This window comes from Geospiza fortis, unplaced genomic scaffold (assembly GCF_000277835.1).
Source record: "Geospiza fortis unplaced genomic scaffold, GeoFor_1.0 scaffold162, whole genome shotgun sequence".
Classification (NCBI taxonomy): Eukaryota; Metazoa; Chordata; class Aves; order Passeriformes; family Thraupidae; genus Geospiza; species Geospiza fortis.
The window spans coordinates 8,923,292-8,951,090 of record NW_005054316.1 but is presented as its reverse complement, the minus strand read 5'-3'; the positions used below and the strand labels follow the sequence as shown (position 1 = coordinate 8,951,090).

The 27,799-nt window shown below is 37.8% G+C and overlaps 1 protein-coding gene across 1 annotated transcript in view; it reads right to left on the bottom strand.

Annotated features, from left to right (window-relative positions):
• The window catches only part of SYNE1 (spectrin repeat containing nuclear envelope protein 1), a 241,632-nt gene that overhangs the window by 91,714 nt on the left and 122,119 nt on the right, over positions 1-27,799 (bottom strand). Inside the window, exons 75-91 of the mRNA XM_031056245.1 lie at positions 26,014-26,279; positions 23,057-25,217; positions 22,553-22,890; positions 21,738-21,882; positions 20,527-20,745; positions 19,438-19,700; positions 17,158-17,323; positions 16,693-16,848; positions 16,341-16,493; positions 13,790-13,972; positions 12,201-12,338; positions 10,749-10,934; positions 9,929-10,051; positions 7,635-7,817; positions 6,242-6,385; positions 2,692-2,886; positions 1,527-1,667 (exon numbers count right to left, since the gene is read on the bottom strand). Coding sequence (XP_030912105.1) covers positions 1,527-1,667; positions 2,692-2,886; positions 6,242-6,385; positions 7,635-7,817; positions 9,929-10,051; positions 10,749-10,934; positions 12,201-12,338; positions 13,790-13,972; positions 16,341-16,493; positions 16,693-16,848; positions 17,158-17,323; positions 19,438-19,700; positions 20,527-20,745; positions 21,738-21,882; positions 22,553-22,890; positions 23,057-25,217; positions 26,014-26,279 — 5,160 coding nt within the window. The remainder of the gene's footprint in view (positions 1-1,526; positions 1,668-2,691; positions 2,887-6,241; positions 6,386-7,634; positions 7,818-9,928; positions 10,052-10,748; positions 10,935-12,200; positions 12,339-13,789; positions 13,973-16,340; positions 16,494-16,692; positions 16,849-17,157; positions 17,324-19,437; positions 19,701-20,526; positions 20,746-21,737; positions 21,883-22,552; positions 22,891-23,056; positions 25,218-26,013; positions 26,280-27,799) is intronic.

Genomic DNA, 27,799 nt, shown 5'->3' with positions numbered 1-27,799 from the left:
GAGTGTGAACCTAAGAATTTTGTAAGTAAACCACTGCATTTTGGAACATTCTTCCGCTGGTTGTTTAATACATGCAGTTCATTTCAACATTAACCACACTGAAGAAAACTTCAGCTCTAAGTTTTCAAGATTGTTATAACAGCATCAACTGTACCTTTTTCAAAAATCTTCTGCTAAATGAAAGACATAGTATTTTTCAATTTTGCCCTAGCAAATCACTTATTCTAAAACTTGTATTTTGGTGTCAGCTCATGGTGAAACAGCATGTTCACTGTGTTGTCCTTATTGTCTGAGTGACTGGAGCTGTTTGATTGTTTTACATTTTCAGAGAAAAGTAAACTGACATTAGCTTTGTTGATTAGGAAGCAAGCTGCTTTTGGTCCTTTAACTCCTTCATTAATTAATGGGGTCATAAGACTTCTATGTTGAAATATATAGATGCCTTTCTATTGTAATTCAACTTCAGAGGGAACTTTCTGATTATCTAAAATTATAGAAAACTAGGAAAAATCCTTCTTACGCATTATACAACATTTTTTTAGTATGCCATTGATGATTTTGTCACTCTTACTATCTTATATTAATATTTTTTCTTATGTATTGTATTTAGTAACTTCTATAACACCATATGCATTTCTGAAACTACCAGAAGGAATCAATAAGCATCTTGATCAAACTCGTCTAATTCTACTCAGCAGTGCAACACAACACATTCTAACCTTCAAATCTGCAGTGGTCGATTTTGGAAGCAGTTACAAATGCAAAACCAACCAATCAGCCACAAAATCCAGAACATGATGAATTCAGTGAGGTGGTGATGGCTTCTAAGGCTCGCTAAACTTCTAAACTTCTAAAGCATAACATTTTATGTGTGACTTTATGTGCGTGATGCTCAATGTGCTGGCTTAATGTTTACCTTTTAATCAATACTGTTGTACACTTACTCCTATGAGAAGTGCAAGAGTTTTGACTTGAAATCTAATATCTGTTATTTCACTGATCTGCCTCACTGATGCTTAAAATAGGCTGCCATGGAAATGAAAAATACATGAAAAAAACCCACATGAAAGTTAATAACTGGAATGATACTAAGTAGAAGATGTGATTTCAGGCTGTGATTTCAGTGCCACAGTGGCAACGGTACAGTGAGATAGATGGATATGGACATAATGCAATATTTCATTATGGGGAGTACAAAAAGGCTTTTTTTCTCAGGATGCAAGATTCCATTGAGTACTACTGAGAAAATAAAAATTATGTTGTAAGTAGAAAACACTGGTGACATTGCAATTGTCACTTAAAATTTATTTTTAAAAATAATGAATACCTGTAACATTGGATTCATACAATTTCAACACCTGTATCCATTTTGAACCAGAACCTGAAGGTTCAGTTTGATAAGAGGTTAAGCCTCAGTTCCTTAGAGCAATAGCTAAACATTATTTCAGAGGATTAAACAAACCACCTGTGGAATGGAACCATGTATGTCTGAGATAAAAGCTGAATGAATGCCAAGAGAGAGGTACCTGGTTAACAGAAGCATCTGTATTAGCCACAGGTGAGGGAGAGCGACAGGCAGGTGGAGAAGAAATCTCACTGTTGGTTCCCTCCTCCCCAGACTCCTCAGTGACAGGGGAGAGCAGCGTGTGACAGCGACCAGCAGTCATCTGCCACAGGAAAAGCAACCCCAGAGCACAGGAAGAAAATCAGTTACCTCAGCTGAGGCTTGACTTAGACTGAGATCAAAACAACACATGGCCAGAATTACAACATTAATTAGTCATGCTTCATGCTCCTACATTTACCAGTTTAGAAATCTGTTGAATAAATAGTCTCATTTACTTGTCATACTTCAGTATGAAAATGCTCTCCTGTACCCTAATGGATTTTAAAAGACAACGTAGAGCAAGCAACTCAATAATAACAAATTCAGGTTGGCCTAAACATCTTCTAATACAATCTCAGCTGCATACAGAAATACTATGGAGAGCTACAGAATATTGGACTTTTTGTCTCAGTATCCAGGTCCAGTTGGAACAACAAGGAACAGACTTGAAATATAAAATAGACACAACCCAGTATTCAAATGTAACCCCCTTCCTTCCCCAGTGGTGCTATAGAGGGATAAATCCTGAAGTCTGACACTCAGACGAAAATCCCAGTAGCATCAGCAGAATGTTTGTAATGAGATCCAGTTAGAAACAAACAAAAGCAAAGTCAAACATTGAGCCTATGGCAGTACTTAGCTTTCATTTCCAGTACACTCATCTGAGAATACAGCAGCATACTGTCAATTATGACATCAACATTTTAATGTGTGAAAAGCCTATACACTGCAACATCTAATGGAATCATATTTATTCTGCTTTATTTTATTCCTGCAACTCATCAATTTCTTGGCATTTGTTCTTGCATGCTGACAGCTACAAAATTAAAAGCACAGTATTTGCATATTATTGCTCACAAATTTTCGTATTTGTCTGTTAAATAACTTCAGCCTTTATCAACAAGTCTTGAGAACCTACATAAAGTAATATACAGAAAAGGGAAGCTGCAACTTGTTTGGTTTGCCTCACTACAGCCATTTCAAAAGGTAGATGTGAGCTGTGGCAATTTGCCGCACAGGGGTGTTGTAATGATGCAAGAGGAAGCAGCTCAGATAATGAGTACAGTGACCAAGGCATTGCTTACCATAACCACCGAGGGATGAGTGGGGTGTGCTGGCAGCAGGTCTGAATCCAGCTCCTCCATTCCCTCGGACAGCCCCTCCACTTCTGTCACTGTCAGCAGCATGGTGGCATGTTTTGCTTTCATTGTCAGCATCTTGCACTTGGAATTCAAAGAAGCAATTTGCTCCTGGTATCCTTTGATCTTCTGAGCCAGCTCCTGAGAAAACATTTTTTCCCCCTAGTGCTGATGCAGCCGGGAAGGGCCACAGGACCGGCAGCATTTCAGCTTCCGCGGCGGAGCGAAGCTGTCTCCTCCCAGCGCAGCCCTGCTGACGAGCAGGATGTCGCCGGCCAAGGGCCCCGGCCGGGCACGTCCGGCCGCGCTGCGACACCGCCGAGCGGAGCGGCCGCCGCCCGGGGCTCCGTGCGCGCCGCGCCGCAGAGCGCAGGGAGGGACGGACGGACCGACGGACGGCTCACGTTCGCATCCTGCCTGAAACCGAGCCCACCTCTGTGAGCTGCACGCTGCTGCAAAGGAGAGCGTCTCTCCCTGTTCCTGCCCTATTTCCCCCCGCCCCCCCATCTACTTCCATTTATCTGAGGAAGATGAAGCTCCCCCGCACAGTGCATGCCAGGGAAATGAGGTCGTGTAGTGGCCGCAACTGCAAAAAATGCCCCATTCAGCTCTCACCAGAAAGAATGAATTGTCCAAACAATAACTCACAGGGTCTAACAGGCTCAAAAGTGATAGCAACAATCAGTCACACAATAAGATTAAATGCAGACTGTATCGTTTTTTGTCACTGTTTGGATAAGCTGTCTTTTAATCTCGTTTTGGTTTTGTCTAAGTCTACTGAGTTAGAAGTTGAGCTGCACAGGACTAACCTTTCTTTAAAAAGAGACAGGGAAACTAGCATAAAGCAGACTATATTTTAAACTATTGGGGGGTTTATGCTTAGGAAATGGTCTATTTATGCGGCCAAACACCATCATAAGCTTAAGATTTTTAGACAAGAAAGATGAAAATGAATAGCCTTATGACTATTCATAAGTGTCTTGTCTTTTCTCCTACCATATACCGTTGCTCCATTCAGTATCCAGTTTCAAAGCTTTCAATTAATATACTTCAAATAAAAAATGGTGGAAGTGTTTCATATTTCTGCTGAAGCTATTGTTCCTATCTCCCTAGATGCTCAGTAAAAAGTTAGAGTTTTGATCTAAGAAGTGAAAACATTTGTATAAGCTTGCCTGCTAAATGGATGATTATTTTTTCAAGTATATATTTCTGCTTAATTTTTATATTTGCTTTTACTTCTTCAAAACCCACAAGTTTTCAAGGAAAAATATCAATAGGAATTGCAAGATATAGTAGGCATAATAAATAATATATTATTACAATATCTTTTCAGAAGTAAATAAGATTACTGCTTCAGGCTGATAAATTAGATTTTTTTGGTTTTATGATATTTTCAGTAAGAAAATTCTTCAAAATTACAGTGCAGAACACTCATTGCAAGAAGTACCAAGTTAGGAATTGAAACAGCTCAAAGACTGACGATGACACTTCACTACTTGAGTTTCAATGGCACCTTGTCACCATCTGTCATGTTAGCAACAAAAGGGCCTCTCTTTGGTGCTCCAAAGCTTTCCTTGGAGACTAAGAAAAGTCTTGATTATAAAACACCAAGCAGAATAGTCAAAAACCAAGCTGCAATCAAATTAAGCCGTAAATTTAATGGCTAGCAGCTTGAATAGTTATCTGCTCTTTGGCAAATTCCAGTCATTCACAAATGCTCAGTGAATGACATATCTGAGCCCCAGTAGAAAATTATTGTCATTCAGTATACTTTATTCCCTCACATTACCAAGTGCAATGACACTTGTGGTATTAATGTCCAATGCACTGAGTATCTAAAATGTCTCTTTCAACTGACAAAAAGGAAGAGTAAGCAAAAATATGATTGAAAAAGAAAATTAAAAATAATAAAGCATCTGATAAAAGCAATGTCCCATGAGCTATTGTATTTTCCATTAAAATAATTCTCAAGTATGGAGACACTTGCCACTTGCCATTCTTCTCTGAAATTCTAAAGAAACACGGGTCAGTAGACATGGTATCTCCTTACATACATGCATACTAATACAAACTTCCCAAAAATCAAGATGTAATTTCCTTCTACTTTCTTCCTTCCTCTTATTTTAATTCTAATTTTAGCTAATACAAATGTTCCCTTAAGTTATTTTACATACAGCCTTTAACAGGGGATGTGGTAACTGATATCTTTTTAAATTAATAATACACCTAACAAACATCTCAACAGACTTCACTTTCAAAGTAGTCTAATAAGATATGGTTCAGAACATTCACTTCATGTTATACTTTTTCACAGGTATTTAGCAAAGAAAACATGAACCAAAAATATTCAAAAAATATGATTATCCCAAAAATTCCCTTACCCCCAAGCAGTAAAGCTTGCATGTATGAAGTCTGTCTGTTCTGGCTGATCCCAAAATGTGCATTATCATAAAGCTGCTGTCTTCCTGCAGATGTTTAGGACCACTCCTAGCTACTAAACTTGCTCAAATGTACATGAAACTTCAAGCTGCCCCATTTTTAATTCCTTCCTGCCTGCAGCATTATTCCTTCCTCCATCAATATTACCCTGAATCACTGCTTACTCTCCTGCATTACTCTTCCAGAGTATTTGACTAGATAATAATAGCATTATCAATTCAATACTAATAAAACCTAACCTGCTTGTATATACAAACTGCTCTTGAATTTATACTAAATAACACTTGTAACAACTGTATAGAAAATGAGCAACACATGTAACATTACGCTATATTACCTACCAAGACGGATGGCTTTAATTCAAAGGTAAAGAAATGGTGCCATCTGGTGACAGAAGTGACACACAAAGCTCAGTGGTGCATTTTCTATCTATCCTAGGAATTTCATCACAGACAGGTGGAGGTGAAAGGGGCTCAGGAGGAGCTCTCAAGCCAGCACAACAAGAAGGCTGCACAGAGCCTATTGTGATTTCTTCAAGAGCTGTCAATTCATGAGTTTGTGGGCAGGCCCTGCAACTCCAGAGCACAAAAATCTTCCCTACAAAGATTTTAAAGAAACTTTTGGAGTGAATGGTGCAGTTTTCCTCCAAATCTATTGTGGGTTTCCTTTGATTCAAGTCTATTGGTATTCTTTACAGAATGTGACTGGGATGAAAATGAGCAAGTACTTCAGGATATACATGCATATATGTACAAGTTCTTTAAAATATACATACATACATACATATGGATCACCAAACTAGTTGTGATTAACTGACCAACTGCTGAACTTTGACTTCTGGGACACTCCTCAGTCAAGTTTTAATGTCAACAAATGAATTGTCCACACTGTACCAGTAGCAGGAGCTCCCTCTCTGGGATTAAGCCAATCTGCTCAACTAGCCTTTAGAAAATCTGAAAAGCAACTCAGCTATCTTATGACTATTGCTTATGAAGAGTTGTCTGTGTCAGTGAGCTGCCTCTGAGCCCAATGTTTTGATGCATTTTGGGTCCCATACCTCATTCCGTGAAATCTGGACCTGGAGTTCCTGGATGTTGCTGGTTGCTATTGGCTTGTCTTGGATCTCGCGATGGGCGCTCTCAATCATCTGCTGCAAATGTTTCATTTCCTGCTCATATTGCTCATACTGAACCACTGCTTCCTAGAGAAGGGGAAAAAGGATTGTCTACATGAAAATTAATTTTCACTTAGTCTAAGCATGACAGACCTCCCTCATGAAGTATCTGGCACTCCCATCTTTGCGGATCAAAGCAGGAGTATAGTCAGGAAAATATCTATTCATAAATACTGTGAATAGCAATGATTTGGATGGTTTCATTTATTTAAATATTTCCCAAACCCACAGTCCACATAACATGATATTTTAGATTTCTGATGTAAGGTGCTGTAACTTCTGATTCCAACAAGTACCTGAACCAAACACAGCCACGAGAAGATAGCCTTGCTTAGTCTCACAGTTTTGTTATAAAGCATTTTCATCTGCTTTTTCACTTCACATGTTCATTTGTGACTGTAAGAAAAGCTTAGATATTACAGAAAATACAACTGGGAAAGGATTATGAAGATTGACTAAGATAATTATCCTACCAATGTAGTATCAGCTCTTTCTATCATAGATGCATAAGCAGTTTGTCTAACCAATTTTTTAAATTTTCAGTGTAACATTGTAGCCTTTCTTGTATTTAGGCATCATTACTTATCCTAAATCATCAAGTCTCTTCTGGTTATCCAACTTGAAACTTTGTAGTTGCACCCTAGCCTATGGAATATGCTATGTATATTCCTGCCAGTAGAGGAAACAAGTAGAGGAAAAAAGCTTATTCACTTCTTTGGAAATACCTTTTACATACTTAATTATAAATCGAAACAATCAAACAAAATGTTATTTACTCATACTCTAGAAAAATTTAAAAATACAAATTTAATAGACGTCGGATGACTCCAAAATCAGAAAAAATATATATAAACTATAAAAAAAGAGAATAAAATAATTTTTTTATAGCAAAGTTAATTAATTCAATAGTTTTTAAGTAATCTGCAGAATAAGCTGATGTTATACTGTTATATAAATTTTATTAATTGATTATATATCTTACAAAATTAACCTGCATACAATTGTATATTAGCTGTTTGTCTAGTTAATCCTAACAGCATTATAAAAATCACAGCAATATCAAGGAGACAACTTAGGTGAGAGTCTGATGAGTAAATCAACAATTAACATGGTCATGAATATTAAAGTCAAGAATAACTGAGACTATTGGGGAAGCTCCTAATGGTGCTACAGAACAGAGGAGTGCCCAGGGATATGAAATTCTATGCTTTCATCACAATTTGTATGCTGCTGTTGAAGTTCCCCTGAGTGCCTGGTGGGATGGAGCTGCACTTGCCTGCATGATGTTGCACTGCTGGATGGCCGTGTGCTGCAGCCAGCTGGCCTCCTCCTGCAGCCGCAGCGCGCTGTGGCACAGGGGCAGGCTGGTGACCACCTCCTCTGGGATCCTCAGGGCACTCTGGCACTCCTGGACTGCCTGAACCTTTGGCTTCAGGGACTCCATCTCAGACAGCAGATGCTAGAAACAATAAAAATAATTATTGCCACAGAATTACTATTATCAGAATTATTGCCACAATAAACCAATTTTTTCAGAACTCCCAGAGCATTTCATGCAGCCAAAGAAAAATGATGGTACATTCGAGAAACAAAAGAAAAAAATTATTATCTATTTTCTAAATTGCATATAATTAGAAACACTTTCTCTGGAGTTGCTCATTGTCAAATGAGAATAATGATTATATAAGCAAAAAGCCCATATACTAGATATAAGGACAATAAATTAAAAAGCATAGTAGTACCTATTTCTAAGTGTCCAAGTAAAAAAAAAATATTCTATTAACAGATTTGAGAAAATAGATTTACCAACTCCACAAATCGAAGCAGCACAAGAGTAGTTTATATATACATGTATCTCAGTGTTAAAATCTGAGTGGAATTTCTTGCTGTGACACAGAAGCACATTTTCAAAACTGCACATGAATCCCATTGTATTCACAACTTTCCTTAGAAATTACAAGCCATGGCTGAAAATGTTGCTTAAAATTCAAAAGGCAATCAAACCGAAAGGAACAGAATTACACAGAAACATTTTTCTTTGAATATTCACAAGCTGTATGCCTTTGTGAATAGTGCCTATTCTATACAAGATGTCCATTCAGGCTGTCTGTTCATATGTATGAGAAGGGTCTAAGTGCAATGATTGGAAATAGATTTGATCACCATTAGTTTTATCTACACTGAGGAGTTTAATGTATGTACAGATATGAAAAAAAAACAATGCAAAAAAGGAAAAGGCAAAATTGATAAAAAGAGCCTTAGCACGTTAGAAAAAGATTTTAGATTCAATAGATATAAATCAGCTTGACAATGAGGCAAACAGGGATAGAGAATTTGGTTATCTCCCCCTGTATCACATCAGAATGATAGCTAAGTGGGTCTGAGGCGCATACTGATGACAGGATTGTGGTTTGGTTTTTATTTTTGCAGTTTCATGACATATGGTAGATAATCTAACCAGAGTTTCAAAATAATGACCTATTCCTCAGGCAGCACAGGTGGGGCCTCACTCTGTCAGACCCCATACTGCTGGCAGAGGGCGTCTTTATTGCTCAATCAGCACCCAGAGGCAACCTGGGGGCTATGTGCCAGCCAGGCCCTTTCCAATATCCCCTCCCTGGTCTGGTGAAACAGGTGGGCAGGGGTTACAGCCCCGTTCTGTACAAAAGAAAGTTGTGAAATCTGCTAGAGCCAGGACCAAGAACACACATAAACCCAGTGTAACCTCCATGCTTCTTTATTCTTATGGTGGGTGATGTGTTTCACTTACACTCTTCAAGGCCACATTCTGAAATCTGTTTGCAAGTGCCCAGAATAAAGACTGCATATTTTAATGAAAGGGAAAAGCTGTGCAAATTTACCTTTCTTCCATATGTTTTTCTGCAGATTTTTATCCTACAGTGAACCTGCTGACATCCAGTTTTCACTGGCAGACTGAGACAGTTAAATCTCCATATTAGTTTGCAGAAAGAAACATGTCTTGAGAAACTCAGAAAGCTAAAACTTGCCTTATTTCTTCTAAGAAACTGGGAACAAAACTAACAAACTGACAAATCTCCATAGCAGATCAATAGGGAAGCCACAATATCTTATGAAGGTCAATTCAACTAAGCATACAAAAATGTTACTGGGCTTAAGGAAACCTGAATTGTCTCCTAGTGCTCCAGATTACTATTGGAGAAGCTGGCAACAAACTAAATCATTGCATCTCTATCTGTAAAATAATGATAACAATCTTGACTTCTTTTTGAAATACTTTAAGAAACTCTTGACCATAAGCACTTAGTAAGAATTGGGCTTTATAACAAATATGGATTAAATGGATTAGATGCACACTTCTCAGAACTGCATCAGTCTAAGAAGGGGCTCATAAAGAATTATACTTCAACAATTCCCTCTGAGGGAATGATTCTTCTCGCTTCATCCCTTATTTTCTTGACAGTAATTTGGGGCTATACTCTGAAACAGTGACACACTTAAGAAACACAAAAATCAGTCTCATCAATACTCATTATCCTTTATGTAAGATCACATTACTCAAATGTTAACTTTGAGGTCCTGGTTTTTTACCTGTCTGTGGGAAAGTTGCTCTTTCAAGCTCAAATGCCCAAGCTCTGGAGACGTCAGCGTGGCTTGGGCTTGCTCCAAAGCAGCCTGTAGGACTCTCAGCTCAATTTCAAATTTCTTCATATCCTGTAACACATTTGATTCAGGGATGAATAAGAGGAAAAATAGAAATCACTATAAATATATCTGTCTGGATTTTGCAGGTACATCCCCCTTACATACAGTGCAAAAAACAATTCATAGTTTTGACAGTTAATTTTAAATGTCTAAAATATTAGCTAAAAATACCAGTCATATGACAGTCTAGAAAAAGGGATTGCAAAGGCAGAGTTATTTTTTTAAGTACTGCAATCTCAAATGCAGCATATACTTTATAAAACTGAAAAAGCATGTTCATTCTTTTCATTGCACTCCTTTGTAGGCCTTACACTATGGAATTCTCATTTAGTCCAGTACTAATCTAAATTAATAAATAACAGCAATTAGATATCATTTAAGAGAAGAATAAAGGAAATAGCAGAACCTAAGTGTCAACAAACACACTTCTCAAGTATCTAAACATGGGTGCTTAGTGCTATTTGAGGCACACCATTACCCCGAATATATTCATCCAGAAAGGGCACTTCGAACAGGACCTGCAGAAATCTTGTGCCCATCTGAGTCAGCACCTGAAGGCAGCATCTTGAACAGCTGCCTTTAGGCAACAAAGTCATGCCCAGTACAGACCACAGATTATCTTCACTGCTAATAATCTCAGTACAGTAGTATGATGCATATATCACCCTAGATGCCAGCTAGCATTAGAAAAACTGCTTTCCTTTACCTTGGCAGCATCTTGGAGGTTTGGTAGCTGCACTTTGATAACTTGCTGCAGTTCCTCAGTCCGCCGCCCCAGTTCCAGCACTTGCTGTGACATCCCTTCAGTACAGTAGACACTTGCCAGGTAATCAATCCTCTCGCTCATGGCCTCAAGATCACCATGAATCTCTCCAGACTCATCAAGAATGCTCTAGATGGAGATACAGACAAATTGAATGTCAGGTTTGAGACTCAACGACACATATTTTTCTAAGTATATTTTCTGCAAACTCTTCAATCTGTACACATTCATGAGCCTATGATTAAGTTCCACTGATTTCCTGCAAGGCTTGGGCAATATCCTTAGTTCTGAAGGTCTGCTGAAGTGCTTCAGCTTATAGAGACTGGGAAACAAAGGATTAAGTAATGAAGCTTCAGCAGCTGTACTTACCAACACATTAATTTTAGTGTTTTGCTACACACACTTGTCTGTAAAAATATAATATACGCAACCTATGGAGAAGATTTGTCATGGAAGCCTCATATACCTAATAGAAAGTAGCAGAAAGTACTTGGGTGCAGTGTTATAGCAGGGCAGGAGTTGCTAATGCTGCCTAAAAAAAATCACTGCCAAGGCATTGTGTGGGATGGCATTGGTTAAGCCTGTATCATCAGATTTTGAAGCAGGGAAAAAGCCATAGCAGAAATTCTGTCTCCAGCTTTCCTCAGAATAAATTGCCTGGAAGCTCTTATTCAGAATACAAAGAGTGACATAGTACCCTGCACTTATATACAAGAATGCAGCTGACAAGTAAGTAATATATATATAACATTGGTATTAGTGATACGCTTTATGATGCCTTGATTTCTTTCACACAGACATGTAACACCAGGCAAGCTTGAACCTCATCAAAACATTTCACTGGTCTCACACACACATTCCACACGCAGACAAACACAGAACAAATTGCACAATTACAGGCACAGCAAATTACTCTTATGTGAAATGTTCAGGAAGAGATTGGGAAAACCCCTTCCATTAGGTATCAGTTTGAGAATATTTGATATAAAACTCATTAGAAAAGAACAAAGGCTATTGCAGTTTAGCAAAATGGAGAAAGAAATGAAGCCCAAACTGAAAATTTTCTTTGATTAACTAAAGCTTTTCAGTATGAGCTGCAATAAGGTGTGATGGAATCACACTATTTCCAAAAATAGACACACTATTCAGCCAAAAGCCTCTAAGAAACCAAACTACTTGAATAACATGGAGATCAAATTTGAACCACATGTTTTTATTCTACAGCGTATCTTTATTTCAGTTTTCAAAAAAATTGTCCAAAACCAATGAATCATTTTTAAGGGTCGGGAGAACAACCAAAGAAATCTAGGCCTTTAGGAGGAAGTAGAACTCCATTACTTTGAAAATAACTTCATATATACAGTGCCTTTTAAATGTCATAGCTCACATAATCACCTGGTAGGCTTTAAACTGATCACGAAGCTGAGAGGAAGAGTTCCATGTTATACTACCATGCACTAAGATATTTGCTTTCTCAATCCATTTCAATATGAACTCCAGCATCTCATTGTATTCTTCCAAGTGTGAAGCAGCCTGGATGAAAGAAAAATTCGCTTAAGCCTAAGATGTAATTTTGTACAATTCTGGGAGGATGAAAAAAACTAATTTTATTTCCTTCATTGTTTTAACCTGGGGATCATTTTAACAACTTTTCCTTCCTGTATTATATAAGTAATTCTCTTATGTATTTATGGAGTTAAAATAGGTATGTTTTCAGTAGTAAGAGTATGTGTTTTAGGGGAAAAAAGGCACTATAAGAATGTAGGTCACATTGTGAGAGTTCATTGATACTCAAATATATCCCTAGAGGGTTCACTCCCTGTGCATATTTCAGCCTCACATGTAAGCTCTAAAATACCTCCTCTTTCAGTTTGTGGCTCAATTTCTTATTTTGATATGTCTCTTTCCATTACATCCTCCAAATCACCTTTTTTTTTTTACACCCTGCTTTGTCCATTCAGTCTGCCATATTTCCAAAAAAATGAAATGTTGCACAATTTCAAAATACAGGACAAAAGTTCTGCTTTCTGATGAATCCAATTTCTATTTAGCAAAGTACTCATAAGCTCCAATTTTCTTTTCAGCAGGGATATTTTCATTGATGTTCATGAATTTTCTCCTTGTAAAGGATGGATCAAATCTGAGGTGGCTGAACTGTGTTTGCAAGCAGTTTCCAATACCTATAATTTTTTCTATGCAGATTTTTTGATGCTGAACAAAAATATCCTAATGTTAAATCTCTTTACCAAGTACCTTGGTCTGAATTCTTACTTTGATAATAATTTTTAACCCTTCTTAAAAACAATTCTTCAGAGAAAATGATATTTTGATTTTTTCTTACAGAAAAATGCATGCAGAAAGGAGAACTCATAATTTATCAGGACACTGATGACAGAACCATAGAAAATCCATTTGTTTGCTTTTACTTAGAGGTCTTTGGAGATAAGAACAATTGAGGAAAAAAAAGAGAATGAATTTCAGAGACTTGGAACCACAGGAGATCCATCTTCATGAACTCCAAAATATTGCATAAATATTATGCATTACTGGGACCATTGTATATAGGCTTTTCTATTGAATGTACAAGTTATATTCACTCTCTATGGATTGAGACTAAAGCAAAATATTTTTTTTTAATTTTGCTTTTAATGCTGCAAATATAGGTAACAGTGACAAAACAGAGAACCTGAGAAGCACAATGAAGTACTATTTCCAGCATGCTACTGTTTGTGAGATCTACAATCTTTTAGGGCACCAAAGGAACCAAACAGCAGGTAATTCATGCAAGAGGCTGTTAAATCTGAGAATTATTTTACTCTCTGATTTGACCTTTGTCTCTTCGGAATGTGATGCAAGCCCTGACTAATAATAGGCAGATGTGCCAAGGAATGCCCTGTCTGGCATAACTCCAGGAAAATAAATGAGATGTTTGCACGCTTCCTCTGGCTCTGCGAGGAAACAGCAGAAAGGATTTAGAATCATACCTGACTGAGCTTGGCTGCTCTGTACTCAGCCTGCCGTATGGTCTGCTGGTGCAGTGCAGTGAGTTTCCCTATCCTGTTAGCCAGCTGCTTGGCCAGGGGTACGTTCTGCTCTGCAAAGTCCTGGACTGATGCATCTAACTCCAACAGCTTTATATTGCAGCTGTCCAACTCGTCACCAAGGATCTAGGCAGAAAAACAATAAAATCAGTGATCCAGGAAGTGGTAGCTTTTTGGTTGATTATTTCTAGTCCAACTTGCAACTTTTATAGCCTGTCCAAAGTCTCCATAGTTTTTTTCCATTTTTAAGCAGGAAGGCAGAATAGCAGGATATTTGGTCATCTCTTAAGTATGTGCCATTACTCTTTCTCCTCTGACTTCCTGGCTGGAATGGATAACCATTTTCCCTGCTGTAGCCAAAGACTGAGTCACTTGACTGCGACATTAACTGTTTTCAGGCATCTTTCTGGGTTTGTTTCTGAAACAAATTGTCAGCACAGACTGTCATGACAAGGATTTTTGTTTATTGGAAAAGGGGTTTGTTTTATTGCTGTCTTAAAATATAAGTTTATAAGTCATAAAAATGTAGTCACTCATTAATGGATTATGAAAACTTTAATTTTAATTTGAATCTTGCATTTTCATAGCATGATCTTGATGCAGGAGCAGCCTGATTGTGCTAGACTGTTACAATAGAAACATAGTTTAAAATCAATTTTTCCTACCATAATCACAAATATTTTGAAAAGGAAGCCTAAAAAGTTTTTCAAGTTTCCCACAGATTTAAAACATACTCTTGGGCTACAGTTTCTTGAGAAGAGGCTACTGGTTATTTTTGTATTTGTTTTTTATATCCAAGGTGTTCAAAATTCATTGTTTTTGAAACATAAAAAAAAAGAAGTCACAGAATCATAGAACAGGTTAGGTTGGAAGGGACCACAGTGGGTCATCTGGTCCAACCTCCCTGCTCAAGCAGGGTTGTCCCACAGCACGTGACACAGGATTGTGTCCAGAAGGCTCTTGAGTATCTCCAGTAAAGGGAGACTCCACAACCTCTCTGGGCAACCTGCTGCATTGCACAGACACTATACAGTAAAGAAGTTCTTCCTCATGCTCAGGTGGAACTTCCTGTGCATCAGTTTCTGACCATTGCCTCTTGTCCCACTGCTTGGGAGCCTAGCCTCTCTCCAATTATTTCTACAAATTTAAACTGGAATCATTCACAACACTGCTACAGGTGCTTCAAGAAGTGACTTCAAGCTCTTCAGGTTAGGGCTGTCCTGGCAGACACATCTCAGAGTGCAAGATATGATCAATCATCCTGATAAGTCAGTATTATTCCACAAATTTGGAGACATAACTGTCTACATGTAGACACAAAGACAGATGCTAAACTGCTTATCTAAATACAAAGACACACACATTACAGCAAGCATAAATAAATGTATTTACTACAGATATTATGCAGAATTTAGAAGCTGTTTGTGAAGGAAGGACCCATTTGAGTCGCAAGGATTTAAAACAGATTTTTATTTTATTTTTTCACAATCTGTTTCAATGTTAATATAAAAATATTTACTGCTGTAACCAAAGCCAACCCAGTCTCCAGACTATCAGTTAAATGCATAAAAGCAGATGGAACATTACTTCATCTCCAGTGACAGAGAGTTTTAATTTATGCAACATAAGAAAGCAGATTTCACCGGTTTTCTGCTTTCTTACTGAAATCAAGGAGATACACCAGGGATATAGTTTAGTGACACTTCTTGTAAAGTAAACAGTACTTTGGAACACCTTGAGCATCTCATGAAAATAAACAGGTAATTTATGACATACCAGTCATGCTAAATCTTCTCCTATTTTGTATGCTTTGCTTAATTTCAGACAGTAATTCAGTCAAGTTTATCTTTGCCTACTTAAAATAACAAACCAACAAAAAAAAGCCCCGAACACTCAGCCAACCCCTTCTCCATCTGTCTTCTCCCCAAAATCCCTTACTCTCATATGGTAATCCTAATTTGGCCATTACACTTCAGTACAGATGATTTTTCCTCAGTGTGGTACACACCTAAAATTAAGAAAACCTTCAAAAAAGAACCAAGAACCATTTGCACTACTCTTAATTGCATGAGTACTTTACCTCGTTGTTGAACCAAATGTGAGATGGGCTACAAGTAAAATTCTATGGACCTATTTATCATAAATAACAAATGATCTTTTCAGTACAGACAAGAACAAGGAGCAGTTTGAAGGTTCCTCAGGCTTTCCCAGATTGTAGTCATACTCATTACTGAAAAGGAACTGTGAAATTTTGTCCATCTGACTTCAACACTCAGCTCCTTCCTTAAAATTCTGTTACCTGTGTAGGCCAGTTTGCAAAGACTATAGCTTTAAAAATCTCCTCAGTCAAGCCTCATTTCTGGTTAAGTTTTCTGTTGAACTACATTAACAAACTGTGTTCTCCAAGTCTTCACAAACAACACTTTGGTATGAAATAAGCTTCCCAATTCAGAAAAATTTATGGCATAACCACATAAGGAAAGCCTTGTCTTACCTTTTGTTCAAGTTTAGCTTGTGCTATATCATTTGTTTTCTTTTTCAGTTTGGAAAGAATGGTATTTAGTTCATTTGCTATCCCCTGGATTTTCTGATCAAACTCTTGATTCAATGTTTTGATTTGCTGAGTTTCTCTTTCTTTAGTTTGAATCTGTCAACAATATAAATTAAATTCAATAATCAGAAATTACTCCTCCTTAAAGGAAATTAACTTTCATTTAACTTTAGTTCAAAGGATGAAGGTAATAAAAGTATTCTATGTTGCCACAGTTTGGCCACAGGAGGATACCAAGTAATAAAGCCCAAAGAAGGGCTATAGATCTGTCTGGCACTTATCTACTGCACTTTACCTGATCCTGCACAGTAACGAGGGCCAGTCCAACTTCTGCTAAATGAAGAGAGAGTTCAGAAGGCAGAATGGTATAAAGCCCCAAGTATTTATTCTGTTGTTGTTCAGCCAGTTTTTCAACAGCCTGGCGATGAGTAGTAACTTCACCGAAGAGAGACTAATGACGGGAAAAAAGTATTGTTAAGAACAATGAGAATACATCTTAAACATCTTTTAAAATAAAATATCACACTCCATCATCTACTTCATGCTTTATGAATTTGTCTAGTGGGTTACTAAAATGCTCGTTTTACTAAATGATTACTAAATGAATATTGTCTTAGTAAACAATTACTAAATGAGTATCGGATTACTAAATGAATATAGTCTAATTTGAATTTGTAGTGGTTTTGAAACTATTAACATTCACTAGCAGATTATAATGAAGATAAATACTGTGATTTAGAAGTTGACAAATGTGGCCTACCTGCAGCTCCTGGAGTTGAATGTCCACTTCTGCATCAGGGCTTAATAAATATTCTTTTGTTTCCTGGATCCAGGACTTCACAACATTAATCTCTGCTTCAACCTCCTCACGCTCTTTCAGCTCCTGTTTCACCATCTTCACGCCTTTTTTAACTTTCTGTTGCATACTTCAGAAAGAAAGAAACAATAACTATTTGTGAAGAATTAAGCAATGTCTAAAAACATTGCTTGGTCAAAACATGCTGAACAACAAAGATAATGATAAAGAACACCACATCCAGAGAAATAAATTTAAATAAATTACATTTTTCATGTCCATTCTTTGGTTTTACATGTTTGGACATCAGGCATGCAATTCTATTGAAAAAATGCTAATGTATACAGTAGAGATCGCTACATCTGAGCTTATCACCACAGAATGCCCTGATTGTCTTAGAGGCAATTACAGGGCATGAACTAGGATTATTCATTGTCATTCCAAAAGAAACTTCTAAAATAGGTCAGAAAAACTGTATCTTACGCTTGTTTATTTCTCTACACTAATTAGAGAGCAGGACAATCTGCTCTGATATTGATATCTAGAATGTAAAATAACATGAGATAAATTCCACTCCTATTGATGGGATTTGCATTGGCAGAATACTTAGGTTAAGTTATGGATCAAGTATCTAAACATGGCCTATTTCCACACTTCCACTAAGACAGAATTCCTGCACTTTCCTCAAGAACTTGGATCTCCTGTAAAAAATTACACCTCTGTGAAAGTTCTATTGGACTACTTGTAGCTCTTACACATGTGACATGTATATTGCCATATTTAATTTATGTTTGCATAACCTTGCACAGATAAATCATGCCTTATTTACATGAGCAGGAGGTCATCACAGACCCTGTACCTTAGAAACCAATTTTAAGTAAGTGAGAAATGGAATTGTAACATTTTCTACAGGGATTGCTATTCTACCATAATTATTTATAAACATACACAATAAACTTTACACAGGCTTGATGCAGGGTTTACAATTTTGTAATTTCTCATTTCTCTTTGTCTTCCAACCATGGAGATCCACTTAATGGTATCTTAGTGTAGTTATGAGGTTTATGTCAAAACGTAACATAAAACTACCTGTTTTCTACATGACAGGGAGATATTTTTGATTTAGATAAACATTTGCATGGCCTCAAGGTGAAAAATTATGTTTCATTTGCATATGCTCTACATTCCCCCATAAATGTCATACAGGACCTACTTTTAGTACCTCAGTACTTCAAACAAGGGAAAGAAAGTGATAAGCTAATAAAAGAGGATACAAAAAGATAAATGATCACTGTTAATATGAGAAACAATGGAAATGTTTAAAATCAGTTATAACTTTAATGCAGGTTATGCAGCTTGTATGAAAATTAGTCTCGGGTCGGCTGTTTTGTTCTCTGCCCCAAGATGTGTGGGGTGGTTCTGCGGCAGCCTGCTCTCTGAAGAATGAGCCTGGACTCTTCACTTTTTGATCTTCAGGTTGTTTATTATTTCTTATCTACAAAATTTTCTTTCTGCCCAGCCGAGGTCCACTCAGCACGGCAGCCACAAGTACTCTCCCCCACCCTGAGGCGGTGTCGTATTTTTATGCTACAAATTACGTATATAATATTTACTTTTAATTCCCAATACCTATCACCTATGTTAGACAGTGCACTTCTATTCTAAACCAATCCCCAAGTGCCAACATCACAGCTGAAAATGGAGAACAAGACGAAGAAAGAAGGACTAGACACGCCCCGATTCCTCCATCTTGTCCCCATAACCCCTATATCAAAAATCCTAAAATCTACATTTTCACCCTGTGAACACCTTGTTTATTACACCATTCAAACCTGGGTGGCTTTAACATCCCCATGCCAAGCTGGCAATTTGCTAGAAGGATCAAAATCAAGCCACCAGGCATTCTGGGCAGCATGCCAGGGTCTCCAAGCCCCCGATGGGGTCCTCGGCAACTCTGGACATCCGGAGGGATGTGCTGAGTTCCCACAATTCGTATTATTATGCAAGGCAAGAAATATTCTAAAAGGCATACTCTTTCTGAAGGAAATAAAAAATAATGGCAAAAAAGGTATTTCAAGATAATTAAAAGTAATTTTAAATTAAAATGGATGCTTATTTAAAAAATAATAGCTAATATTTACTTAGGCATGTTAGTTGTTAATGATCTAAAAATGATACATAAGCTCTTAATAATGAATTACAAGGTACCATTTTTTTGCTGAATCTTTTAAAATATTTCCTTACTTGTGGCATCGATCTTGCATTGCTTTGATTTCTTGCATAACTGGTAGTTCCTTCTGAGATGGAGGCTTTACCTCCACATCCTGAAGCATGCTGACAGCATGCTGTTTGAGCAGGCCCAAAGATGACAGCTGGTGGTCCACCTCCAGCAGGAAATTGCTGTGGTAATCCAGGAGTTCCAGGAGCTCTGTCTTGGATGCCTTTTCCACTGAGCTTTCTGGTAAGCGACCTTGTAGCTGATCTATAGCTATGGTGGCTTTCTGAATCTATGGAAGGAGATACAGCCTTGTCAATAGTAAGATTACAAAAGAAGCTAGTACAACTGACACTGAAAGGTGCTAGACCCAGTGCTGTACATTTAGATTCTATAAAACTGTTGTGGTATAGGGCTTGTGCTCTACTGTACCATACCCCTTGCTCTTCACAGGGGATCAGGACTTGCTAAAGGATTTTTTTGTGTCCAGTTTTGTCTTCTTATAATCTTCAACATTTATTATATTTATTTCCATAGGAACTAGAGCTCCACCCTGGGGTACACCCATGCATTTAACAAAATGATTATCCTCATTCCTAGAGAATCAGATATCTGGGCATGAATAATGGAGAATGACAGATAAGAAGATTGAGGTAGGATATAAAGGGAAAAAAGAGACATATGATCAATGAGCAGTGACAGGCACTATCCTCCCTGCTTATGCTTAAAAGGAGCAACTTCATATTCTTCAGGGGGAAAAAAGAAGAAAAAAGAAAGAGAGAAGAAAGAGAGACAAAAGAGAGAAGAAGAAAAAAGGAGGTTAACATAATCTAGGACAGAACATCTGAGGAAAGGAAACAGAGAAGAATCTAAAGAAGCACTAGAAAACAAAACAACTCTGTATGTACTATACAATGTATGCATTGAGAAGAACTGTCCAAACTTTGGAGGCAATGTTTCTAAACCTGGATCTTTCACAGCTGTGTTTTTCTGAACTGAGGAAAAAATCCAGTTACTCCTGCTATCAGTTTTTTCTACTGCAAGATGATTAATTAGGCAGCAAGCATAATGAATGAAAACCTATGTATAAGGGAGGATTTAGCAAGACTAGAATTTACCTTATCATTAAAACCCTTCCATTCCTGCACTGCATCTTCCAAAATTTTCTCTTGTTCCTGGGCTACATTCCGGAGCCGTGTCCAGCGCTGCCAAACCGTTGTCATGGATCTACTTATAGATGCCTTACTGGCATCATTGCTGATTTTTTCCAGCTGTGATGCCTTTTCTTCTAGGGCTGTGATGCTCTCATGGAAAGAATTCACTATGGACACAAGAGTCTGAAAAAGTAAAAATAGACGCTGTTTTCCTTTTCCACAAGCCAACTCATCAGCATTCAACATGCAGGTAAGGTGAACCACCCCCATCCACTGCAGATGAAGAGGAGGTATTGCATTTCAAGTGAGGTGGCTAGGTCTCACTTTATTTCTCATAGGCAATATATTAGCTATAGCTGCTTGGTCCAAAATGCAAACTTCTGGAAGTAGCAGAAATCTGGCGTAATCAGTTTTTCTCTTCCTTGATAGCCCCTCAAAAGGGATGAAAATAAGCATTCAGTGTCCTTCTCATAGCAAGGACTGACTTCTAAACAGTCTAAAAATGGAAGAAGCAATTCAGGTGTTTAAGTGTACATTTATGTCCTGCTAATCTTTAAAACTTTTTAAATGCCCAAGGATTTGAGGACACTCTCATGAATCTGGCAGACATGACATTACTCGTAGGGGAGATTCTTGGTTTCACAAGACACAGCTAGCAGCATGCATGAAGTGTCACTGACTGTCTATATTAAGGCAACTGAGTAGTACCTGAAGCATGAGAAAGTAAGGTTTTTTTAAGCTATATTTCTTGCTTTTAGACTAAACAAGAGTTAATATTAAACTCCAACTCTTCATGGCCTAGTAAACTCTTCCTATCCTGTTCCATGATCAAAAGTAGATGGATGTTTCTATTGATCTGAATTTCTTGAAGGGTATGTAATTTTGGGGCTTACAGACCCACGGCTTTTAGGAACCTCCTGACTCTTTGCACTTCTCTACAGTCATAGGCACTTTTCAACAAGCTGAAAAGCGATTAAAGATATCTGCCTCAGTCACTCCACAAATCAAATGTGTGTTTTGCGCAGCACTAAACATGTCTTGGTGTGTTATGACACCAATAAGCTCTACAGGTAAAGATCTAAAAACTCAAATTCATGTTACCTCAGGTAGAGACCTACATATTAGACATTCATTTTCACTTGAAAGAGGATTTCATGCAATTATAAGTACCTTACCTTATGTGTTAGCAACTTCTCTTCTGCTTCAGGAGAAGAAGCAGCTTTAGCTACTGAAAATTCAGATAATTTTTTCTCAGCGTCATTCATCACTTCAATCACCTTCTGCCTTGATGTCTGGTACTCCTGCCACTCAGAAGCACACCTTAAACCAATACAGTTCCAGAAAGAACAACTTAATGCTATATAAAAACATTTGAAAATCAGAAATATTAATGCACCTAGTTTCTAATGCAACTGCTTAGTTTTGCTGTTACACAGTACTGTCCAAGAAAAAGATTATTGGGAAACAGCATACATAGAAGCATATGCTCCTGATTTTCAGCTATGCCTTACAGAAAACACAGCTGAGCATTTAATAGCCCTCATTTGACTTTTCCTCAGAGACTGCCTCTGTTGTGGTTTAATCCTAACCAAATTTATGGGATTCAGAACATTCAGGAATAATAAGAAACATCATTATGCTTTTAAAAAAGGTATTTCCTTTTAGTTCAAAATCTCTGCTTTAATTTCATTTGTTCTGCGTATGTCTTCTGTCAGGTGAAATATAGAACAATTATTCCCTACTCTTCTCTGTGCTGTTCCAAGCTTAATATAATTCTACCAGAGCTCCTTTAAGATCACACAACTAGTCAGTCAAGGGCAGAAAAGAAAACAGAATCTAAAAGCTCTGAATCCCCAACATCCACTTCTCTCAAAAGTAGCACAAATATTGAAAGACTTTAATTAATGTTCTGATTCCTTCTTTCATTACCAACAAGGTGATCTTAAAATGAAGTAGAAAAGGAAAAATAAAATAAAAAATAAGAAGATACCTTTGTAACTGCTCTTGCTGGGTTTTGGCTTCTTGCTCTGTCCCTTTGGCCTTTTCCTCCAATGCAGCTACATTCTGCTTCAGCTGTTCACTTGCTGTGGCTTGTAAAAAGGGCTCTATCTCAGACACAAGGCCTTGTAACACTTTCAAATGATCATTAAACTGACTTTCTGTGCTGAAAAATTCAACATGGTTCCTTAGATTCTCCTCAGAGTTCTCAACATCTAGACCATTTCTTGCTAAGTGAAGAAATTCTTGAGCATCTTCCAGCCAGTCATTTGCTATCTGCATCACTTGGTAGTACCTTTGGCAGAGGCTATATGCTTTATTCAATGTAGCCTGAAATAAAAGGGAAAGTCACAAACACAAAATCACAGTAGCCTGTATAATTTCAAAAACCAAGACAGTAGGATTACTAAAATGAGCTTTTTGTAATGATCAAGCCATAGAACCATCTTTTTCAGCTTTGTGACCACGAAACTAATGATGCTTTGGGTGCACTAACCTGTCTCATGTGTATAGCTTCTTGAACTTCACCATCCAGTTCTGCCAGCTCAGCAAGAGTGTTTTCTAGGTCAGCAGGTATCAGCTCCTTTGCTTTCATGTAGCGCTCTTTCTCTTTATTGCTCAGGGCATTCATTATTCTGAGGCTTGACTGCACTTCTTCCTGATGTATCTGAACCTTTCGGATTTCTTCTTGGATGTTTTGCAGTTTGAGGTCCAAACTTAATGTTCCATTAAGTTCTGTTTTCACCCACCTCAACCATTCTAGTGAACGACAGATTTCTGTCTTGAAGTCAATGCTCTGCACAAGTCTGTTCTCACACTCCATCACTGTGTCAACAATGGCAGAATGCAAAGACTTCAGCTTCTCTTGCCAAGCCTTAACTTGGTGATTTGTAGTTTCATAAGCAGACGAGTCAACCTGAGAAGAAAGGGCTTCTAGATGTTCAGTTATTCGCTTCAGAAGACTTCCTGAGTCTTGCAAGCTGCCCACCAGAGAATGGTATATTTTCAACTTTTCTTCTATTGGGAGAGTTTCTTCATTCACCTTAACCTGCTCCTTTTTCACTGTCTCTAGCTGTGCCTCAAACTGCATACACATCTTCTCATGCTCCTGGCATGCTTCTATTGTGTCATCCAACAGGTTGATTTTCTGTTCTATTTGCCTTTTCAACTTGTGATATAGCGTGGCAAGTTTTAACATCTCATCTGGCTGCCAGGGCTGGCCAGTGCTTCGAAAAGCCTCCTTCTTCTGGTTCAGTTCATCCACTGCTGCAGCAAGGCTTGTGGCTTCATCTAAGAGATCTCTGTAGGCTTGCTGGAGTGACACAGCTTCTTTGGCTGAAACAGCAGCTGGAGCTTTGTCCATGTTAATAAACTGGTCTTCCAGCTCGGTCAGAGCCTTACTCGTCAACTCAATCAAAGAGGCATACTCTTTTCTGGCATAAATTGCTTCCTGAACCTTATATAATTTTTCTTTTGCCAGAGCAGTGACAATATTGAATTGCTGAGGGAGACTGTTAAGTTTTTCATCTAGATAAGAATGATCCACTTCATTGAGTGATGGTAGGACTTCTTGGCCATCTCTTTGCAGTGCAAGTAGCAGATTTTCATATTCTGGAGATTGCTCAAGAATCTGTTGATATTTTGCCAGCTGGCTGTATAACTCAGTGTTAGAATTCATTACATTGACTTCTGGGAATGTGATAATATCAGCTTGTTTTAGCCAATGGCAAACTTTATCCAAATCTTCTTTGAAATATTTCCTGGAAACAATATTTTTCTCCAGTTCTAACAATCTCTGGTTACACTTTTGTAAAACAGTGTCATACACATTCTGTAGTTCTTGCAGTTTACCTAACACCTCACTCTTCTCTTGATTTGTTGCTTCTTTCATTAAATCCCTTCCTTGAGCCCACAACCCTGTGACCTCATTTTGATAGGCCTTCAGATTAGCCTGGGTATTCTTACACGTCCTGATCTGTTTATTCACATCTTCTGGCAAAAGACAAATATGTTCTGGAAACATCACCTTCTTCTCATGCTGGTGAATTTGGTTTGTAGCCTCAAAGACTGCCATGAGAAACTGTGTCTTTTCAGACAGTGCTTTATTCAGGTGTTTTCTCCGCTGGCCAACCAGATCGCTGAGACAAGCCACGTGGTGCTGTGCATCAGACACTGTTTTCTGCAGTTCTTGCCTTTCATTGAGCCCTAGGTTGGTCATCACCCGGTCAGCATCCTTCACAAGCATCTTCAGAACAAGCTGTTTGGCTTCAAGCTCACTGCAAATGGTAAGATGATCCATGAGAAGACTCTGAGCCATATCTGGAGGAGGGCTCTGTTTAAGAGCCTCTGAGACACTAGGTTGCTGTTCCTCCGCCCATTCCATTAGTTCCTGAAATCTGGAATGCACCAAGTTGAGCTCTTCCAAGGTTGAAACAGAAACTTGAATTTTCCGTTTGACAAGGTCCTCCAGCTGAGTCCAGCGTTGTTCAAAATAACTGAATTGCTCCTTTACTAATTCTTTGTCATCAAGATTCAAGTGTTCTATCATCTTCTGCTTCTGATCTTTCAAATCTTCCAGAGCAAATCTCCTTTCCTGTAGTGCAATTGCCAGTTTTTGTAAAGCTTCAAGGTGCACATTTGTACTTTCAGCATCAGATCTGTTATCAAAAAGGACAGGACAAAAATGAGTTATTAGACCCTATTTCAGCACAGGCTTTTAAAAGAGGTCGGGATTGATTATAAGCCCACTGCATACTGAAATCAATATGATATAAAGACCTACGTTTTCAGATTCACTTGACGGTAGCAGCCTTGAACATTAATTTAAAAACTTCACAAATTTATTAGTTTCCCTTTCATCTGCTGAATAGTCATCAGGCTGACCATACACATGTACATGAATACAGACCATACTGATTATATTGCACATATGAACAACAGCAAGTATTGAGGTTGAAGTGAATCGTGTTCCATGGCAGTGACAGGAGCAGCAATACACTCACAATTTTACTCACAGCTGGTGTGCTTATCCTATGCAAAGCAGCTGCAAATATTTAGGAGTAGTTACTAAGATAATAGTAACTACTATATTTAGTATTTAATATAATAGTCTAATTGATATAACAGTATCGCAATGCAAATGAACCAGTGAATGAACCATGAATTCATGGACCACCTCAAATGAAAGAGTTTAAATGAAATAGTCAGCATTCTTGAAATATCAGGAAATGCTATACCCTGAGACAGGATCAATCACTGCTTGCCTTAAAGACAAACACTGAAGCTCTGACCTGTCAAACTCTATCCATTTTAACAGAAAGGATTAATTGCCTGATACTTAATAAGGGAGGTGTGCTTTTAATTAAGTATGCAAAAAGGGATTTTTAGCGGTTCCCACTTAGAGACACTCTGCAAACTCCTCTTTCAGCACATATGCACAGTTTGCTTTTTTACCTAGCCAGGTTGTCCCACTCTTTTGTGAGCTTTTCCAGGAAAACTTCAACGACATTCATGCGATCGTGGTAATCCCTTGTCCTCTGCAGATCCTCCTCCCTCTGCATGAGCAAATTATGTGCCTGAAGGCAGAGGTCCAGCCACTGGTTGCTCAGTTCTCCTATTTCCTTGTGTTCAGGTGATTCCTGTCCTTGGGTTAGTTTGTTCATCTTCTCAGTCACAGAGGTGAGAGCTGACTGCTTAGACTGCAACTTCTGACTGAATTCCTGAAAAAGATACAAGTAAAACCCAATATAATAACATGCATTCAAAATTATAAAATGGAACTTAAATAAAAGCTCTGAAATAAATAAATTACATATGTATGAACTAATTATCTGCCCAGGAAAATGCTCTGCAGATGTAAATTGGAAGAAGTGCTTTCACTCCTCTTCAAACCCTCCTCCCCATCTTCTCACGTGAAGACAAGTTGGTAATAGATGCTAAAGCAAGCCAGAGGAGTTTCCAAGTGCCAGTGATAAAAACAGAACTCGTGATCGAGTCACATCCTGTTGTCCAGGCTTCTGGACTAGCACAGCTCCTGCCATACACTAAAACATGCAAGGTAATCTTGAATCTCACAAGAATAATTCATTTTACCAGCACTATTACTAGCTTATTTTTTTTCCTTTTTCATTAGAGACTAAAAATAGGAAGCAGAGTCCATGAGTCAGTGAGATTCCATATCCGTACTCTGTATTGCTCCTACTTCTGTAACAGCAACCATTACCACTGTCACTATTGAAACAAAACCATGGATTACCTAGGTATGATTAATAACTAGTAACTGAAGGAGTTCATCTGCATACACATCCTACCAAATAAGAAGTCAGAGAGACCCCAAAAAGAAGAATACACAATATACTGACAACTAAAACTAACCAAATATTTTTCAGCCCTTACACACTAAGGTAAATATAATATTTTTCTACATTCTAGTTCCAGTAACTATAACTAAACAAGCACACCCATCTCCAGGTCTGCCTCATTCCTCCTCATGATGGCTTCAAATGGAGCTAGGCATCTTCCTTTACTAGGGGAAATGATTACAAAAAAAACACCTTGTGCCATATCTAACAGTACAGTGGATGTCTCCCTTTTATTATAATCCAAAGTTACTGACTGAAAGAGTGAAGAAATAGAGACTCCTTCTTCTTCCCGGACTCTAATGATAGCTGGTATAACAGCTTTCAGTCCAGATTCTGCTGAGGCATCTTCAAAGGGTTTGACTTTGCTCCAAAGTGTGAGTAGAACAGAAACGGAGAGGAAGTGCTGTTTATTTTTCACCTAACTCTTGGCACATCAGAAAAAGAATACAAGCAAAGTCTAAACCAAAAATGAAAAACCCACAAATTTATTAATTTATTAAAGAAATTTTGTTAAGTTATTGGTATGTATGGTTAAGTTATTGGTGTGTACAGAATGGTCATAAAATGTCTCTGTTCTGGAATGAATGAGAGAAGATATGAAGGTATGTCTCATTAATTAAATTGTGTTTCTTTGTACCTCTTCTTAGAGATCAGCAACATCAAGCTGTTTCACTGACTACTTTTGAAATACTTCTAAACTATTTAGAAGTATAGAAATCAAAGAATTTAGCAAGCACAATTTGTAAATCTTATCTTTAGGTCCACAGTGATCAGCATTTAGTCTACTCTAAAAGTGAAGGCAAATTAGAGTAGACTAAATGCTGTCCATTATTAAAAAAATAAAGAATAGAAAGCCAGAAAAATACTACAGTACAATT